Raw genomic sequence first — 20,738 nt, forward strand, 5'->3', positions numbered from 1 at the left:
CCCCCCACCCCCACTCACCCCCTACCAGCCCCCACCCTCAAAAAAAATTAAGTTTGTTTTTAAAAAATATTTCAATTTCAACAATTATTTTCTACTCTAGTAAAATAAAAGAAATTTTTCAAAAACATTTTTCATTCATAAATTAAACACTAAAAATTTTTTTTGGAAAATATTTTCTACTCACTAACCAAACATGAGAAAATAAGTCAAAAATCAATTTGTTTTCCAAGAAAACATTTTCCTTCATACGAAACACACCCTTAGTCACGGAGAAAGAGGAATTTCATTATGTATGCCCATAATAAGATAATTTTTGTTAAATTATTTTTGAGTGTAAATATAGTATCACTTAACATAATTGATACNTCTACTCTAGTATAAATAAAAGATATTTCTCAAAAACATTTTTCATTCATAAATCAAACACTAAAAAACTTTTCTGAAAAAAAATTCTACTCACCAACCAAACATGAGAAAATAAGTCAAAAATCAACTTGTTTTCCAGGAAAACATTTTCTATGAAAAGCATTTTCCACGGAAAACATTTTCGTAAAATACAAAACACACCCTATATGTTATGTCAAGTCTATTTAATCTTTGAAAAGCGAATATTAATTTATTAATTTGTCACTTCTTCAAATATTGACGCTTTTTATGGAAAAAATTATGTGCGATAATGTCTTTGAATATTTGCTATGCAATGACATAATTATAGTACTTGATTATTCAGATCATGTAATTAGACAAGTCCTTTCCCATGGCTCTGAGATTACTTGTATTTTTATTTTTTTAATTTTATTTTTAGAAAGAAAAAAAAGTAATTTGAACACTCAACAAAAATGTGTAACAACTAATAAAGACATTATCTAACTTAGAATTCTCAATCAGCTTCATCTTCTTTAATATATATTTTTAATGAGGACTTTCTTTAGTCAACAATTATAACAGTAGCTAAGGTAACTAATCAATATATACTACATTAATTTTTTAAAACATTTTAATATTTCAGATGTTATTTCAATTACTCAGAATATTCAAAATTTGAAAATAAACTTTCGTATTCGAAACTCATAATCTATCACAAAAAAACTTTCTCAATCAATTTCACTACTTAAAAATTAGTCTTCCAACATTGTACATACTATTATGTACTTCTATCAATACTCAATAAAAATGTGTAGCAGCTAATTAGGACTTTCTCTACCCTATATTTCTCCATCAGATTCCTCTCTAACATCCTTTTCAGTGAAAACTTTCTGTAATCAACAACTAAAAGATAGCTAAGGCAATAAGTCATCACAAGATTCAATAAATTGTTGTACTACATCAAACTTTAAATAGTAGTTCGATAATTCGATTAATCAAAATATCAAGACTTCAGAATTGAAAATCCATCAAAAAGACAAAGAATTAGTACTGAATTAATTCGGCTCGATTCGATTTAAATTTTTATGATCGCATGTAATTTGGTCTTTCATTATTCTACACTAGAAGTGCACACCTCTAATTCTAAAAAACAATCCTTTTGCATGTTGAGTACTTGTTTTTTTAAAAAAAATAAAATTGTTATAGGTTTCACAAAGATATATTGAAAAAAATATGCTTAATAATCTATCTATATATAAAAGGAGAAGAAAAAATGGCACATATCGATACCACAAATTTTCAGTATTTTAAATAATTAATAATCAATAATTAAATAAATAAATATAGACATATGTCAATAATTAGAATTAGAACGACACATGTCAACACCACAAAAATAAAATAAAAAAATTTTTAAACAAACTATTTAAAATACAAAAAAAATAAAAAAAAATACCAACGGACAAAAAGGTAAAAAATGTTAATATATATATATATATATATATTAAAATTACTACACATTTTATTTTTAAATTGATTTTAAATCATTATTTACAATTAAACGATGAATAATTTTAAAAACTTTCTAAAAATATGGTGATATAACGTGTGTGATTCCCTTTTAATTTTTTTTTTTAACTATCTTTCCACAACCTCCTTATTTATAGCAAAAAAATATAGATGATAATAACAATAAATTTTCAATTTTTTAAAAATCATTTCATTAAATAGTAAAATATTTTTATTTTATTTTTTAAAATAATTTTGAAGTAGTTTTTACAAATAAACGAGAAATAATATTAAAACAATTCTTTTTTTTCCTAAATTAAAAATTGGTTACTATTCTTTGAATTTGAATTTTAAATTTACTGTTTTGAAATAAAAAAATTTAAAATAATAAAAAAAAACTGAAAATTTTAGTAAGTACGTTAGGGATCCTATTTTTGTGGGAAATTATTAAATAAGTATTTTATACTAAATATTTAAAATAATTTTCCACAACTACTCCTTTGTAGCAAACATAATGCAAATTGTTTACACTAATTTCTTAAGCATAAAAATAAATTAATAGCAAGTATCAGACTCATTTTATATTGCAATTTTTTTTTATAGAACAAAATTATTTATTTCATACTTTTATGTAGATTGTTGTCACATTGAATTTTTTTTCTTTAGTTTTAAATTTTTCAAATACAAAATATTTTATCAAATTAATTACTGCTAATTAAATATGAAATATACTAAGATTATATAATAAAAATATTTAAAATAGGGTAATGCAGTTACATAAAGAAAAAAAAATGAATTTTAAATTATTAAAATAAAAATATAAGACAATTAGAAAACCAACATAACTCCCCCACTTTCCCTATTCCCTCTCACAGGGCAGTTTTTTTTCCTACCCTTTCTCCACTGATATACGTTTGTATATATAATAACCATCCAAACAATTTGTAAATTATTAAAATAAAAATATAAGACAATGTTTCCTCTCTTTTTACTCATTGATTTCAATGCGTATTTTGTTTTTTATTTGAAAAATTCAATAATTGGCAATTAGGATTGATTTTGTATATTGTGTTAACTTGATTTATTTTTTATCTGATTTTATCAAAGGTAAAGAATGAACGGGAAAATCTCAAAATCAAGTCTCAGCCATTTTTTGTTGAGAACGCTAAAGAACTTCTCAAGTTTGTGAATGTCTTTCTCTTTGATTGCGATGGTAAGAGAAAAAACACTTTGTATTATTATTTTTCATATCATGTAGTTTTGTATAAGATTTTTTCTTCTTTTTCTATTTGAATATGTTTGAAGCAAATTTTATCGAATAGTAATTAGGTAAAAAATTATAAGTTTCTATTTTCGTGAGATTTCACTGAGTATATTGTTATTGTTGTTGCAGTTGCCGTTTTTATGCTCATCAATTATATAAGATATTTCAGACACATGATTTTAATATAGATGTCAAAAATTATATAAATATTTTAATATTTATATAAATTAATAAGAAAGTACAATGTGTTTGGTGTTAATAATGTTAAATTTTTAAATCATCTTTATTCTGCTTTATTGTGAAGCATGGCCAATAACGACTTCGGGTCTGATCAATAGCTATTAGTGTTAATTATTTATGTATTTTAATAATAAATGCTTTTATTTAATGTGATTATGGAATCAAACTATCTTTAAAATTCTTAATATGACTTTATCCATAGGATTTCCAAACAAAATAATGTTATGAATCAATTTTAGTCAAGTGTTCTTTATTTTTATTTAGTATGTCGGAGGACTTATGAAATAACTATAAAATTTTCAAGAAATGACAAAAAGTATTGTCATTAAATTTGTAGTATAATTATTATTTTTGTGAGAACTTATAAATATTATAGTACATAAACTGTATAATTTCTTTTATCCTTATAATATAAAAAGATAAAAATTATTTTTATTTGAATTGGAGATGAGGTAATTTTTTTTAGTTAATTAAAATAACAAAAGTTATATGTGCGCGGTTAGTTTTTTTTTTCCTTTTATATATATAGGGCCTTTTTGTATGTGCAATGTTGACTTTCTTTAATTTAGTTATAAAACATATGAGATTAATTAAAAGATGAAGATTTAAATTTTACAGTTTTGAAGATGGTTATAACTTCACACTTTCTATAATGTATACTTTTAGCAAATAGTAATGTGATAAGTGTCACGCTCATTTAAAATATATTAATACTCATTACATCTTCAAATTGGGTTATTATGATATTATATTACATCTTCAAATTGGGTTATTATAATATCATTTTTTTTCCTGAAGATTGAAAAGGTAAAAGAAACAACCCAATATTTAATAGACAATTTTAAGAAATTAATAGAAAATGATTAACTTTTACCAAAATTTCTAATTCTAAACTATTTTTTGAAATTTCATCAAGATATCTATTTGGTGTGTGTTGTTTACTATTAAATAATTTTTGAAATGATTTCAACTTTCCCAATTAGCGATTTATATGCTAAAAATGAAAGTACATGAAAAGTCTAATTTACTAATTTACTAATGGTTATTTATGAATTTCAGTGATAAATGTCTTTATTTAATATAGCTATTGAAGAAAATTATCTTTAAAAAATTTAATATTACTTGATTAACAAAATTTTAAAATAAATTGATGCTAGGAATCAATTAGAATAGAGTGCTCTTTAGTTTCACTTAATATGTGGGAGGACACATGAAACAACTTTAAATACTTCAAGAAAAGACAAAAAAAATTATCGACATAAAATTTATTGTCATTAGATTTTTAGTTTACTTTTATTTTTGTGAGAATTTATTATTATTATTATAGTACGTAAAGTGCATAATTTTTTTTTAATTTGTAATATAAAAGGATAAAAAATAATTTTATTTCAATTGGAGATGAGTTAAGTTAATTAAAATACCAAATAGCAATGTGGGTGGTTAGTTTTTTCCGAAGATTGGAAAAGAAAAAAAGTAATTCAGTACTAATTTGAAAATCTTAGCCTGAAATTAATGAGTAGTTTACGAAATCAATTCTTGAAAAAAAAATTACGAATTCATCAGTAAATTTTGAATATTATTGCATTTAACATAGAATCTGACGACAATTTTAGATAGAGAAAATATTTTTAAATATTATTGCATAATATGATCATATAAATAGTAATAATAATAATGTATTATTATAACTTTCTTAAAAAAAATAAATTACCATAATAAATTTTATATAAATTATTCTTAATTTTAAAATATCCGCGCACGCGCGGACACGTATACTAGCTATTAAATAAAATTAAATGATCAATTATAATCATTTATAATTGATATTAGAAAGGTAAAATATCAAGTCGTGAAAATTTTATAAATGACTTATATAAGACTAATAATTTCAAGTTATGACAGTATAATAAAACTTTCAAGTTGTAACAATAAAAAATTTCAGGTTATAACAATTTATTAAAAAAAAAAAATTTAAATAACAATAAAAAACATTTTTAAAAAAATAATAAAAAGTAAAAAACGGAATTAGTTGTAGTAATTAATTTGAATACATTAATGATAATTCATAATTGCCATAAATTTAGGATATTCAAAGTATTTCAAAAATCAGATTTCTTTTTTTATTCAAAATTTTCTCTCTCCTCGATTTTTTTAAATTTCAAAAACCAAATTTTCTTCTTTTGTTTTACATTGTAAGATTCGTTTCTTCGAATATTCATACAGGTTGGATACCAACTTCATACTTTTTTTTATTTTTTTAGTTTTTGTCTTAGATTATGAAGTAAAAAAACAATCATATATGAATTGGATACCAAATTTATACAAATTGAATACTAATTCTATGGCACTCGTATTTCATGTAATCTAAATTGTTGTTCATTTGGTTTTCAATTAATATCCAAAACTAAAATTGTTTAATGTTAACAATATGTAATTCATATGTTAAGTTTAACCATGAATATGAATTATTTGGTACTATGTTTATGGATTTTTTTTCAAACTAAAGTCCAATAAAAATGTTGATATCCAAATTGTGTATTGTTAGTATCCAACTTGAGACAACAGTGCATATTATATATAGTTGGAAGAAAATAGTGAATATTATATATCATCCAAAACTTAAAACAGTAGGAAAAAAACAAATATATATCATCCAAAACTTAAAAAAACTTTTAATACTTAAGAGTCTAAGCTCCGATCAACTATCTCAAATTAAATTTTCGTGGTCTCGGTGTAGGACAATTGCTAGTATTCGGGGTCCACCAAATTTGCTAACAACAGTTCCAGTTACTTCACTCTCACTAATAGCACCATCATTGTTCTTTGTTTTTTCGTACTGCCAAATGATTGTGGCGTACCTTTGACGATGATACTTTGCATATGGAACCCATATTAGAAACTCCATTGCAAATGTATTCAACAAATAAACATGTGTACATACCACAATCACTGAAACAAAAATGAAAGAAAAATAATTTTAAGAAATAAAGTGAATTAATTTTTATGATGAAATCACTAAAAGATAAAAATACATACTTTGAACTTGAGTCTTGTTGAGGCACATTTGTCAGATGCATGACTTCAAGAGTTCAAGTATTAAGACAGTTTCATATCAATATTATTCATGTTTCATACCAATATTATTCATGTTTCATACCACATTCATATACAAATATTAGATAGATGACAAACTTCATACAAATATTAAGACAGTTTCATACCAATATTATTCTTGTTTCATACCACATTCATATACAGATACGAGAGATTTTGAAAAACAACTTCCTTGCTAAAAGGTGTATCAACTTCATACCAAAATTAAATCAGTTTCATACCAATATTAAAACATACTGCATACCACATTCCTAAACCAATATTAAGACATTTTCATACTAATATTATTCATGTTTCATTCCACATTCATAGACATAATGAAAGATTTTGAATGATAAATTTCCTGCTAAAAGGTATATCAAGTTCATACCAAAATTAAATAAGTTTCATACAAATGTAAACATATTGCATACCACATTCATAAACCAATATTAAGTCAGATTCATACCAATCTTAAACACTCTTCATACCTTTTTTGATAAAAATAATAATCAAATTAATATCAATTCCATGATAGTAACTATATGTACATATGCATGCTTATGTCACAACAATTTCATGTCAAACATTAAAACAAAATTCATGCCACAAATAATATGCATAAATAAACTGTTATAACAAAAATTCTACTAAATTTAATAATTGGAAAATAAATTAAATAAAATATTTACCCTAATCACTTTTTTGCCCTTTTTTGATATTGGAATTTTTGAAGTCTCATTCATAAATAAACTGAGTTTTCTTCTTCTTTCTTGTAATCTGCTTCTTATTTTGAGAAGTACCAACCTTTTTCGCTGGAGTTGCATTCTTGTTATGCGATGGTGTTTGAGTGAATATGTTAAACGTCGGAGGCTCTATTCCAACCGAAGAACTCGCTTCTACTAATATGGGACTCTTTCTAGAAGTATGCTTTGGTTCCTTCGACATGTTTTAACGAAAATCTTGAAAATTTGATTCTTAGTATTGTGAAATCGCCCTTTCTTTCTGATGGTAGATTGAATATTTTATGATTTAGGAGGTGATATTGAGATATAGAAACAGTTTGAATGAAAGATGATTGATGAGGTGAAAGAGGAATGGGTAATTGTAAAATGGAAAATTTTACTTTTTGAACGTAGGGGTGGTGGATTACTGACTAGAAGAGGCGTGATGACATTAGGGGTGTGAGTTTGACGTATAAAAGTAAAAAAGGAACAAAAATCAAGGTAAATTTTCTATAAATGTGTAAAAGATAATTATGGTAGATTATTTATTCATATCATTTAATAATAAATATAAAATAATAAAATACTATTTATTTAATAAAGTAGAAATTTAATTGACTTTGAAATAAAATGTGATATGTTATAACCCGTAATTAAACTGCTATAAACAAAAATATTTTAAAAGTAGCTTTAAAATCCGTAATATTGTCTCTTAAATATATATGTGGGGTGATTTTTTCTTTTTTTAATCAATAAAAATGTGCATCAACTATGAGGACTTACTCTTAACATTTTTTTTTTAATGATGATTCTAATTTCTCTAATCAACAATTATACGCAACAACAAAAATAATCATACCTAAGGTAACAATTCATTTACAGTTCAACTGGTCGATACACTACATTCATTTTTTTAATCATTTTGATATTTCAGTTATTATTTCGATTAGTCGGAATACTACGACTTAAAAATAAAAAAAATGTTTCTTTTTTGAAAAATCAAAATGAATAATTGAATTAACCTTGAATTTCAATTACGAAAAAAGAGAGAATTCTATCTGAATATTTATATTTTTATGTCCATTAATAATTTCGTCTTCCATATTTCTGCCCAGGAGTGTTGCCTTTGGTTTTTATTTTGTTTTTTAAATGAAAAATCAACCTTCGTGCATGCATGTTGAGTATAATCTTGACCTATTTTTTTTCTTAATTGTTATTGTTTTATGAAATTAAAGGTTTCACATAAGTACATTTATAGAAAAAACTTAATAACTATTAAAAATAAATAATTTTTTTTTATAATCACTTACAATTGATATATATCAAGATGGTGAAATATCGAGTCATATTATAATTTATGGGTGCAATTAATTTTTTTTGAAAAAGAACCCTCAGATTGAAATTCATAACCTTTCACAAAAGTTATGACTTGTTCAATCAATTCATTACTTAAAGTTAATCCTTCTGCACAATACATATTAATTATTATCACTATCAACACTCAATAAAAGCGTGCATCAACTATTTATGATTGAAGACTTTCTCTGGTCTACAATATTTTTCAACCACTTTCCTCTCTAATGTTCTTTTTAATGAGGACTTTAATTCTCAAATAATTTTTTTTATGAAGCAGTTAAAATAACAACAATAGCTAAAGACAACAAAGTTATTTATAGTCCAACGTAGAGGTGTTCACGGGTCGGTTTGGATCGGTTATTGGTCAAAACCAAAACCAAACAAACTTAATCGGTTTTAAAATGATCAAAATCAAACCAACCCAAATATAATATACATTTATCGGTTTCGGTTTGGTTTGGTTTGATTATTCGGTTATTAACCATACACAAAAATAAAAGAAACAATTCATTCAAAATGTGAAAATAGTGACAACAATCCATTCAAAACGAGAAATAGTTAGAATGACTTAAATTACTGAACTTTCGATCACTAAATTTACTATCAATAAAGCTTTAAAATTCACTATATATTGGTCTAGAAGGAAGAGACAATAATATTTTTAGTCCCACAAAGAATTGTCATAGACACTCGTATACATGAAATCAATAAGATAAATGTTTCATCTTGGGCATTTTTGCTTTCAATAAGTAAATTATAAAGAAATTTTAATGAAAATATGTATAAGATCTTTAAAATTGTTTATAAAAATAATATATTAAGTATGTATATTAATAAAATATATGTATATAATTCATCGGTTCGGTTCGGTTATTTCTTCGATTTTTTCGAATAAAACCATAACCAAACCAAATACTATCGGTTTTCAAAAATCTAAAACCAAACCAAATAAAATCGATTTTATTTTATCGATTTGGTTCAGTTTTTCGATTTGGATCAATTTATATCCAAACTGTGAAAGACTCCAACGTATCAATATACGGCATCAACTTTTAAAAGAGTTAAATATTTTAATTAAAAATCCACCAAAGAATTGGAATTGAAGAATCAAATATTCGATTTTATGGCCACCTGTAATTTGGTCTTCCATAATTCCGGCTAGAAGTGCATGCCTCTCATTTAAAAATAAATAAACGCCCACCTTCCATATTTCTAAGTTATATATATCGGGTATTACTTACTTATGTTGTATGATTAACAAAATTAATGTTTGTTTGGTCAAGAATCCACCTATCATTAAATAAATCAAGATTTAAATAATAAGATTGGTCAACAGTAATTTGATACAAATGTAGTTTCAATCAGCCTAATTAAATTATTTGCATATTTCTTCCTCAGTTATTTTCTCCTAAGATTATATAAACCTACTTAGTCGTAGATAATGATACAATATGTTTTTTACTGTATTTTATTGACATATAATAGATAAATAAGATAACCACAATTGATAAATTACTAACAAATTGACTTGTTCTATGTCCCATCATTAATTATCTTTAATAGTTCCTACTAATCAACATATGTTGAAAAATTCCATTTTATAAAATTAATAATTATTAGTGAGAACATATAATTGTATGTGTCATGTGTGTTTCACATTCTAATAATTCATATATGACATGTATTTGAAAAAGAAAACACTATAAAACAATTGTTTGTTTAATTAGTACTCAATATTTTTGTTATTTATCTAGGTATTGTTAATTTTTGTATGCATTGCTCTTTCTTCTTATACATATATACATACGAGCCGTATAAATAGCCATTCTTTTCTGCTTTACTTTCTATATTACGTAAAATAAAATCTAAATATATATACAAGTATACCTATTTAGTAAGAATTTATGAAAAAGTAAAGAGTAGCTATTTGAAGTAGAATATTTAGGCCACTTATTAGTAGGGAAAAAAAAGTATACAAAGTACAAACCATATTGTTGGGCTGTAATCAACATTATTTATAAATTAATCGACATCACCCGTGCAATTGACATGATTTATCATATGAATGCAGGGCCGGCTCTATGCTTGCAAAAATAAGGCCTTTGCCTTAGGCCCCCAAATTTCGGGGGCCTCAAATTTTTGTCAAAAATAAATAATGTGTTAAAAATTTTATAGAAAAATTAATTATTTATGATAAAAAGTATAATTTTTTTAAAAATAAATTATTTTATCCACTTTAACATCTTTTGTACTTTGTTAAAAATAAGAATTAACAGTGAAAAGTGTTGAACAAAGTGAATTACAAATTCTTTTTTATTTCTTTTTAAATTTTAGTTTCAAGCATTACTCTAAGCATATTAAAATGAGATATACCAAGTCATCAACTTTTTAAGTCAAATTCTATGATTCTAAACTTCTAACTCTTATCTTTATTTAATATTTATCAACTTATTACTTATATCATTATGTTAACAATGCATACAATAATTGTCTCACTTAAAGGATGTTTTTCAATGTTGTGTTGATAAAATCTTACCTAAAACTAGTAACTCAAAAAATAATATTAAGTACTAATAATTTTCATCTTAATAGTGTAATTTTTTTTTTTGAATAAATACGTATATGAAGTGTATTTATATTTTAGGCCGCGAATTGAAATTTCGCTTTAGGCCCCCAATTACGTTGAGCCGCCCCTGTATGAATGCATATATAATTGGTAACTTGGACAAGTTTTTGGGGAAGTGAAGGCATATTTTGAAAAAAGAATGTCATATTCACGATAGGAACAAAATAAAATTCACAAATATAACATTTTTTTTAATCTGAAGTTAATTAATATTCTTTCCGTCCACTTTTAATTATCATGTTGTGTTTTTCGAAAGTCAATTTAAGTAACTTTCAAAGTTAAATTAGATATATTAAAAAATTATACGAAAAAATATTATAAATTGCAATTTTTTGTATATCAATATAATAAAAGATACATTATAAAATGTTAGTCAAATTTTTTATAATTTGACTCTAAAAAAAGAAAACAATGATGAATAAAAATGGACGGAGGGAGTACAGAATGACTGTTCGTAAAAAAATAAAAGGGAAAAGGGTCTGATATACCCCTCAACTTTGTCATTTGGAGCTGATATGCCCCTCGTTATGAAAGTGGCTCATATATACCCTTACCGTTATACAAACGGCTCACATATACCCCTACAGTTACAAAATGAGCTCACATATACCCTTTATTTAACGGAAGTGAAAAAGTTAGTTTTAAATTTATATTTTTGACTTTTAATTTTCTTAAAAATTATTTAGGGGTATATATGATTCTTCTAGCAAAGTTCAAGGTATATTTTAATCTTTTTTATACATAAAATTTTTTTTGACTTCTTTTATTATAATTATTTGAGTTTCTTATTCTTATTTTATTTTTTTCTTTCATTCCTTAGTGTAAAGAAAAAAATTTAAAACTATTTTTTTGTGGCCATATTATAATTTAAAATTTTATTTTTTTGGTCTATATTGTAATTTAATTTTTGTATTTGAAGAAAACAATTTGGTCTATAATAAGTTTTATAAGAATATTAGTGAAACATAAATAAATTTGACCATCAAAATAATAAATCTAAATTAGTCATTGAAACCAAAAAAAAAAGTTAAAAAAATATATATGTTTGAGGAGGATTAAATATACTCATATGGGATTATATTTTTTTAAAAAAATAATAAAAAATTAACCTGAAATTAATTTTTTTCATTTCCGTTAGAGGAAAAGGGTATATGTGAGCCATTTGTATATAAGTAGGGGTATATATGAGCCACTTTCATAACGAGGGGTATATCAGCTCTAAATGACAAAGTTGAGGGGTATATCAGACCCTTTTCCCAAAATAAAATGCAAAAGGGTAGTAGTTAAATGAGGCGACCAAAATAGGATGCCGCGTGAAATTTTTCAATTTGGATCCGAAATTGAATTGGTTCAGATAAATGAAAAATTGACTCGAGAAGGCCCAACTAGAAGCCCAAAATTGAATTCAGATAAATTGATTTTTGGAAGGAATGCCCAAAATTGAATTCAGAACATTTCGGGTCCTCCAGCATAACCCGATTCTTCTTTTGGAGCAATATTTCTCCACCCTCCCATGGCAACTTTTTGGAACTAGGGCTAGAGAGTACGTGAAAGTACAACAATGGCGTTTTGGTGTAGAGTGAAGAATTCCAAAATCAAGATCCTATCAATTCATTTGAAAAGGTGTTATTTCCAATGCCCTCATGGTTCCAATTCGCTCATTGCCAGTGCTTCACATCCTTCAGTCCGAGTTTTCGGTAACTCCAGCTTAACTATCCCGAAGAGTCCGTTCGAATTTTCGCAAAGTGTCAGGTGTTTCGCTGCACCTGTACAGGTACCTAAGTAGTCAAGATCATGTTGTTATTTTATGTCAATCGATATGCATGCGAATTTGCGTGTAGTTATCAGTTTAATTGATTTGGCAGGCGAAGACGAGGAAGGAAGAGAAGGATACGAGTGGTCCCAGATTGAATCGCGAGATCACCGCGGATATTGTTAGGCTTGTACTTGACGAAGGTGATTTTATAATGAACTTCAGCTCTTCTTTTTTCTCAGTCATTGTCAGTGGCGGAGGCAGGAATTCTATCAAGGGGGTTCAAATAAAACATAGGCGAAATCCGAAACCCGTAAACCATTGAGCTACTCCTTTGACATATGCTCAGGGGTTCAATTTTAACTATATACACGTACACAAAAAAATTGATCTTATATATATAGTGTAATTTTTTTTCCGAGGGGGTCGGCTGACCCCCTGGACACACTCTACATCCGCCACTGGTCATTGTTGTAGGAAAGTCGAATTTTTATGAAGTTTTTATTAAGGAAGACGCTAAGTTCGTCATAGTATTGTATTGTACTACAGTATATATTGTGCTTAATGTTGAGAGAGACTTGAGTTTTGTGGAAATTGATTTCCAAATTTCAATACGGTTGTCATACCGGATGAAATCTCAAGAAACAGGTCTCTTGGGAAAACTCAAAATGCTAATTAAAAAAAAAAAGTTCTTTGGAGTGTGAATATTTTACCGGCATATCCATATCTAGAATACTCATTTTGGCATGATTTGACTACAGTTGCTTAACGGAACAAGAAGTTCCGTGTGATTGTGAATTAATCAGGATTGAATCGTTTGACTACTTGTTTGTTGTGCTAGATGAAACAGATTCAATAGGAACACTTTAGTTGCTTTATTTTCTTAATTGCCTTGGCTGAAAACATAGCAAAGCATTTTAGCAGAGAACCAAAATATCAACAAGAGTTTGGTGCTGGGTTAACATGTGCAGAAGGCTTAATGAACATTTGAACAATTCTTTATGCGTTACAGAAAATATCAGAATTTGTTGCAAAATTGTTGTATACTGTAATACATAACAAGCATTAGATGTAGTATTCAAAGCATTGTTGCTTTTGAAATTCTGGACCAAACTAAGGACTCCATTCATCAAGTTTGAGATCCTCTATTCCTGAACTCTCCGAATCACAAAACCAGTAATCATATGAATCTGAAATTTGAACTGTAAAGCTGAATATTACAGAGATTGAATTGGGTCTAAAATCCAGAGTAGCACATCAATTCTGACCTATTCACAAAAGAAAAAAAAGTTTCAAAATTCTGAGCTGCACAAAAAACTCAGCAAATATTTGCTTTGCCTAGACTTCTGTTGACAACCATGCGACCTACTAATCCAAAGACATGCATAATGTGTTCATGGACCTTTCATTGTACACTTTTCTTGTATTACTCTGCCTTAAATTCCATTTGAAAATAATAAAGGAGCTTTAGTACTTTGGGTTTCAGTCAAGCAGTTCGCAATGTTCGAACTGTTATACTCATATTTCAGAATTCAGTGATGTATTAATTACTATTATATGATAAAGTTTTTGTTCCTTTAGGTCTCATTCTTTGCATTTTTGCAGGTCATCGCGTAGTGTCAATACGTGAAGCTTTGGAACTTGCGAGAAGTCTCAACCTTGATTTGGTGGAGGTAAAGAAGTGTCGATCATGAGACTAATTTAAAAATCAAATCACGAGGCTTGGTACAGTAACAAGAGTGATACTACTGATAGGAAAGCGTACTAGGATAAACTAACACGAGCATCAAATTAGTGCTTATTATAACATGAAAACACAATGAGGAAAATAAACTTTCTTGTTGAAAACCTTGTTACCTTGGTATGGTGATGACTGAGCAAGTTGTCAAATTGATGTTGCTCGTTTCTTGTTGATAGGACAGTTGGTCCCTAGATCATTTTTCCCTTTCCTGAATTCTGCACTCTTCAATTCATGTGTTGTATTATTCAATTCCTTACTTAGCATTTCTGGTTTCACGTCAAAGGAGCTCAATATGCCATTAAATGGCGCTAACAAGAAAAATCATAAAGAACTGATTTTATCAATCTGGTGGATTTTTATTTTGTTTTGATGTCAACTTCTGCAATAGACACTAAAAACTCCATGATTTGAAATTTCCTATTAATTTGATTCTGTTGCAATTTTGGGGCCTTGTGTTCATAGGTCGTTGGCGAAATGTGACTGATATCTGTTCATGGACTGAATAAAATGATTTCTAAGAGAAGATTTGTGTGTCCAGTTTGTAGAAAACAGAGGACTTATTGTTGTTGAAAGAAATGCATACCAAAAAATTTCTTGGCTTTGTTGCTACTAGGAGAAGATTATATTGAAAAGGTAGTCTTATTTTAACACAAGCCCTTAATGAGTAGTCTTACAACCAATTTGATGTAATATTGATATGTGAAGATGAGGTGTTTGAATATCAAGTACGTCATCTTTGGTTACTGAAACTTACAAAATCAGGATAAGGAGGACCTACCTACTTCTGTTACTGGACGTTCTATACTTCTCCCTATATATGGGCAAGACAAGTAAGCAAAATGTGAATTAATCAAAATTTCAAAGTTACCAGTCCAAAAAAAATAATACTCAAATTTCCATTAGTATTCTTTGCTATATACCGAATGGGAGGTCAAATAAGGAAAAAGAAAGTTTGTAAAAGCGAGCTCGTTTTTATATGCCAGATTGAAGATACTTCGAATGTGAAATATCTCTCTAATGTTACCATCTCTCTTGACAAAAGATGTGCCTGGACCTTAATCATCGGGAATAAATAGCGTTGCTGATCCATTTTTCTGTAATTCTCTGTTCCGTTCTTCACTTCTGCTTGTATGTTCAATCCAATATTAACAGGGAAGAAAGAAGGGAAGGGGTCTAATAGGTGTAAAATATGATTATCCCGATAAGGCAGAACCATTTAATAATATGTGGTTCCATCTGAGATGCTGTATTCTAACTTGGGTTTTGTGATTTTGCAGGTGGCACGGAACAGCAAACCACCTGTCTGCAGAATTATGGACTACCACAAAGAAAAATATCAACAACAAATGAAGGAGAGTGCTAAAAAAAGCAAGGCATGTTCTCCGTTCGCGATGCCTTTGTTTTTGCAGTGTTGCTAACATCAGTTAATGGTGTTTTATGTTGTACCTGTTTCACCCATTAGCTTTAACATCATATGTATCTGGTATTAGTAGTGAAGTTAAAATTGTTTAAGCTTAAAAACCTACCATGTCTTGTTGAAGCTCGATTTTGAACAAGTCTGATGGAGTCGAGTTCAATGAAGCTACCTCCGTTCTTTTGTTCAAGCTAATTCTTTAAAGTCACGTGACCTCAAGAATTGAAGCTTGGATCCGCTTGTTCAGCTACTGCATCTTTAATGATGATATTTATACTTGATGTATGTTTATATTTATTAAAAGCAGGCATTTTAATCATGCATGTCCTATGCATAAATAGTTTTTCCTTTTCGATGTTGTGGCAGTGTTTTGTTTGCCTTTAGATAATAAGCAAGAATTAGATAAAACTGGCATGCATAAAAATCAGATGTAAAGGGGCACTGTGCAGTGCTTTGCAATCCCTTTGCCTCTGTTTTAATTAGTTATTTTTAACACTTGATTTTTCTTGATATATTTGCAGTCTGAGTTAACTTTGAAGAAGGGAGATTGTAAAGAAGTCCGATTTGTTGGTAAAATTGTAAGTCTCTTGCTTGTTATCCTCCCTTTATACTATTCCCCTGAGCTATCTTGATTTTTCAGATCCAGTTCCTTGGGCATGACTATACTACAATAGAACTAAGACTTTTGTCAAAGTCTGCACAGAAAATTGGTATTTCTTATTGAATTAATGACTAAGCTGATTGGTTTTGGGTAGTTGATTACTTGAGTAGAAGAAACTTAAAAAGGATACCCTCCTTTTGAGGAATATAAAACCATGGAAGCACAACACATAATTGAAAATTGTTTTGAGGTTTTGTTATAAAAAAATAAAAAATTGTTTGAGATTCTGCAGTTCTTAGTTACGATGCAACAACAAAACAACATATCCAATGTAATCTCACATGGGGTCTGAGATCTCAGTTATGATGCATTTAAACTAATTGTGGAATCTCTCTCTCTCCTATAACGCAGGAAAAAAAGGACTTGCAAAATAAAGCAGATACAGTTAAACGGATGATGGAGCGTGGCTATCGGGTGAAGGTACTTGCTTAGCCTTTAAAATACCAAAAAATAAAAAATTTAAAAACCGACACACAGAGGAAAAAAGCCTCCAAGTGTTGTGTTTTCTTGTTTGGCTGCATGTATGTTCAAAATTTTCTTTTGCATCATGTTATCTTCTGTTTTAAGAAAAAAATTACAAACAAAAGAGGGTTTTTTTTTTTTTTTCGGGNGGAGGGGTGGTTTCCAGGGCTTTGGTGTAGCAGTAAGAGTGCGACATGTGATGTGTGTACTGTGTAGAGGGGCGACCCATTGTCCACCTAGTTTCTAAACTTGCTCCACCGACTCTCGGGGATTTGTCGATTATCAAAAATCATAAAATGGTCTCTTCTTGAATGATCTAACTCATAAAAAAGGACAAATGAGGAAAACATGCCTTCATTCTAACTCGTGCTTCAACATGTTCTTAGTGGCTCACAAAAGGTAGAAGATCTTATTTAATTGATGAGGTTAAAGCTTGAAGGTAATCAATTGCTTAACTTAGAGATTGAAATTTGAAGACCAGCTTTTTTTGTGCATGTCTAAAGAATTTAATACTTTTTAGGTTGACAGGCTGGTTTGGCAATACATGCATTTGAATTTTCCTGAGTTTAACTCGATCTACTTGCATATGTTTCTTGGATTTTTCTGAAATATATCTTTTTTTTTGAGAGAAGGGTAACTTTATATTCACAAAACAGGCTCATCATCCCAAAAATGATGAGACTAATCAGCTACAAACCACTTCTGGGCAATGCAAAAAGCGTAGAAACACTAAACCATGGTTCTTTACAGTTCTCCTATAAAATCCACAAAAAGTTCTATATCCCTCACCATATCCTGTTTACACCAAAAGTAGAGTAAGCTAAGACAATTCATCTTGATTTTCTGGATGTTGTTATCTTGTCTTCGTAGCATCTTACATTCCTTTCCTTCCATAAAGTCCACCAAGTGCATACTGGGATCAGTTCCCACCAGTCCTCCTCTTTTCCTCTTCTCCCAATCTCCTTCCAGCTAAGCAAGCCCTTTAGTGGTCTGAAATATATTAAAGCTGCTGTTAGGTAGATGTTGGTTTTCATTACCCTCCTGTTCCAAAATTCATGTCATGTTTTTTTTTTGTACACTCCTTAAGGAAAAACATTAAGTAGAGGGTATTTTAACTAAATTATCCTTATCTATTATTCCTATCAATTTAATACTTCTTCCTTTTGTACCATATTAGTATCTATTCATAGTTATAAGGGTAAGGCTGGAAACAAACAACTGATTATGTGGAAACAAACAAGTATTGTGGATTATCTATTTATTAAGTATTTTTAGTAAGGATGACAAGTATTTAGGAATAGAGGGAGTACTTTTTTCTATATGATATCGTCTGTGACGATCATTATGGAGCTGAGCCAGTCCGCTGTTGCATGCATGTTTGGAAAACTAGGGTGCATAATAAGCAACCTGGATGTGGGTCTTTTGCTGTTTACCTGAAGCTTGGCTTCAAGAAGTTCAATAAAATTGCATTTGGTACTTTCTGAGAAATCTAAACCGGTTTTGGACAGGGTATTTTGGCAGCAAGAGCATGCTTATTTAAATGTGACATTGATTCTTGAGGATTTATTGTCTGCAATGTTTTTCCTTAAGCAGATAATGTTGATTTCAAGATAATGTATATTTGGTTCTCCATTAATCAATTATGATCTTTTGTGTTCCTGAACAGTGTACTGCCATGTCCATGGGCAATGAAGGAGAGGATTTGGGAGCAGTGCTATCACGTTTCTCTCCTCTGGTATGATATACTGGTATTCTGTTTATAGCATCCTGTGCGAAGCTATCGTTAATTGGTGTTTTATTATTTTGTGCTGTGCATGGGTGGGTGTTGTTTTCTTTAGATTGAAGATGTTGCGTGTATTGAAAGTGGACCAAGAGTGGAGAAAAAGCAGGCATATATTGTTGTCAGGCATGTTAAGTTTGGTCCATCAAAGAAAGGCTCGGCAAAGAAACCATCAAAAGAATACAGGACTGCCATCTCTGCGGAGGATTCTAACGAATCAGCATCAGTAGCACCTGAAAGTTTTTCAGAATCGAAGCAAAATTGTGATACTTCTGAATCTAGTATTGAAAGTGACAATGATAGCTGTGTGGAAGCAATGACTGATGAAGATGTTGATAACGCCAGATCAGGTTGGAGAATCTCCAGTGCAAATGGTGATTGTGACAAGGTTTTCGATCTTGCAGAGAGTGCAAAGAAGGGTGCTAAAACACTAGGTTCTGCAAATGTTTCCTCAGATCTGCAAAGTAGTTTCAGAAGAGAATCAGGAAACACATTGCAGGGTCCGTCAGGGGAAGAAAATAGGTATAAAAGAGACCCAAGTTTGAGGAGTACAAAGATGGCGGACACTGTATCTGATCTAGGAAGGCAACTTCCATTGGACCGGAATACTTTGTCACACACTAGAGACCTTGGATCTCAGTTCCCGAGGAAGTTTCATGAGCAACATCCTTCTCAGTCTAGTGGTCGAAGTTCTCCATCCTCTGGTTTTGGTATTTTTAGCTCTCCACAAGCAGACAGGAACCCAGGCAAGGAGAACAACGTTGCCACACAGAATAGGTACAAGAAAAGTGAGCAGTTTAATTCTGGAAGGAACTCTAGTGGTTCAGATCCTAGAGGTTTACCTATGGCTAATGCTGAAGCTAGAAGACCTGATCTTAGTAGGAGGGATGGTCAAGGGAAATACCCGATCTTTGGTGACAGCGCAAGCATGAAGCCTAACCACAACTCGGAAACTCAACGCTAAGCTGCAGAAATGATGCGAATTTTGTTTCTACATTTTGAGCAGAGCAAATAATCTGATATACACATTTTATATTGAGGGATGCATCTGATATACAGTACATCTTAGGAGGCTGATTTTCTGTTTTACCATGTCAGCCACACCCTCATTCAGTCGATCTTGATAGTCAGAAGTGTCTGGTACGACATTCATTCTATTGAATATTCTAGTCTCGAAACTGGTGGTGCATGGCTAGAGCCAGTCAGTCTCCCCATCAATTTGTTTGTAATTCAATACGTTAACATCTTATTGTTGTTGGAGAGCACTGAAACAATACTTCCTCTGTTTCAAAATAGCTGTGTATTACTTGTAGTTTCCCTCTTAATGCTGCCCTCCGATAAAGAAAATAAAAGTATTTTTATCTCAATACATGATTCAGAATAAATTTTCTTATAACCCATTCATATTAATTCTTTTTTATGTACTCCTTTTGATAAGGTTTTCATAATTTATTCAATATTCACATATTAGCTTTTAGAGAAATCAATCACATTCAGAGAGGATAGAGATTTCTATTCCCAAGCTCTAACATAATGAACTTGGCGTTATAAGTCAGTTAAAGCCATTGTTAATATTATCTTGGTTGATTTAATTAGATCAATTAGCTATAATATGCTTGGAGAATTCTTACTATTATTATTGTTCACACATAAGTAAATAGACTATTGTTAGGCAAACCCGATATCGTCTTTTATGTCCAATTTAGTATTTTCAAAATTTAATTTGGTACAAAAAATTAAACCTTAGT

At 29.1% G+C, this 20,738-nt stretch overlaps 1 protein-coding gene across 1 annotated transcript; it reads left to right on the forward strand.

Annotated features, from left to right (window-relative positions):
• Positions 1 to 12,643: 12,643 nt before the first annotated feature.
• Positions 12,644 to 20,352, forward strand: LOC125876815 (translation initiation factor IF3-1, mitochondrial). Its single transcript, XM_049558078.1, has 8 exons — positions 12,644 to 12,953; positions 13,045 to 13,135; positions 14,538 to 14,605; positions 15,951 to 16,046; positions 16,609 to 16,665; positions 17,100 to 17,168; positions 18,877 to 18,945; positions 19,049 to 20,352. The coding sequence occupies exons 1-8, from the start codon at positions 12,741 to 12,743 to the stop codon at positions 19,952 to 19,954; spliced, it is 1,569 nt and encodes a 522-aa protein (XP_049414035.1). The 5' UTR covers positions 12,644 to 12,740; the 3' UTR covers positions 19,955 to 20,352.
• Positions 20,353 to 20,738: the final 386 nt, after the last annotated feature.

Source organism: Solanum stenotomum, chromosome 1, assembly GCF_019186545.1.
Source record: "Solanum stenotomum isolate F172 chromosome 1, ASM1918654v1, whole genome shotgun sequence".
NCBI lineage: Eukaryota > Viridiplantae > Streptophyta > Magnoliopsida > Solanales > Solanaceae > Solanum > Solanum stenotomum.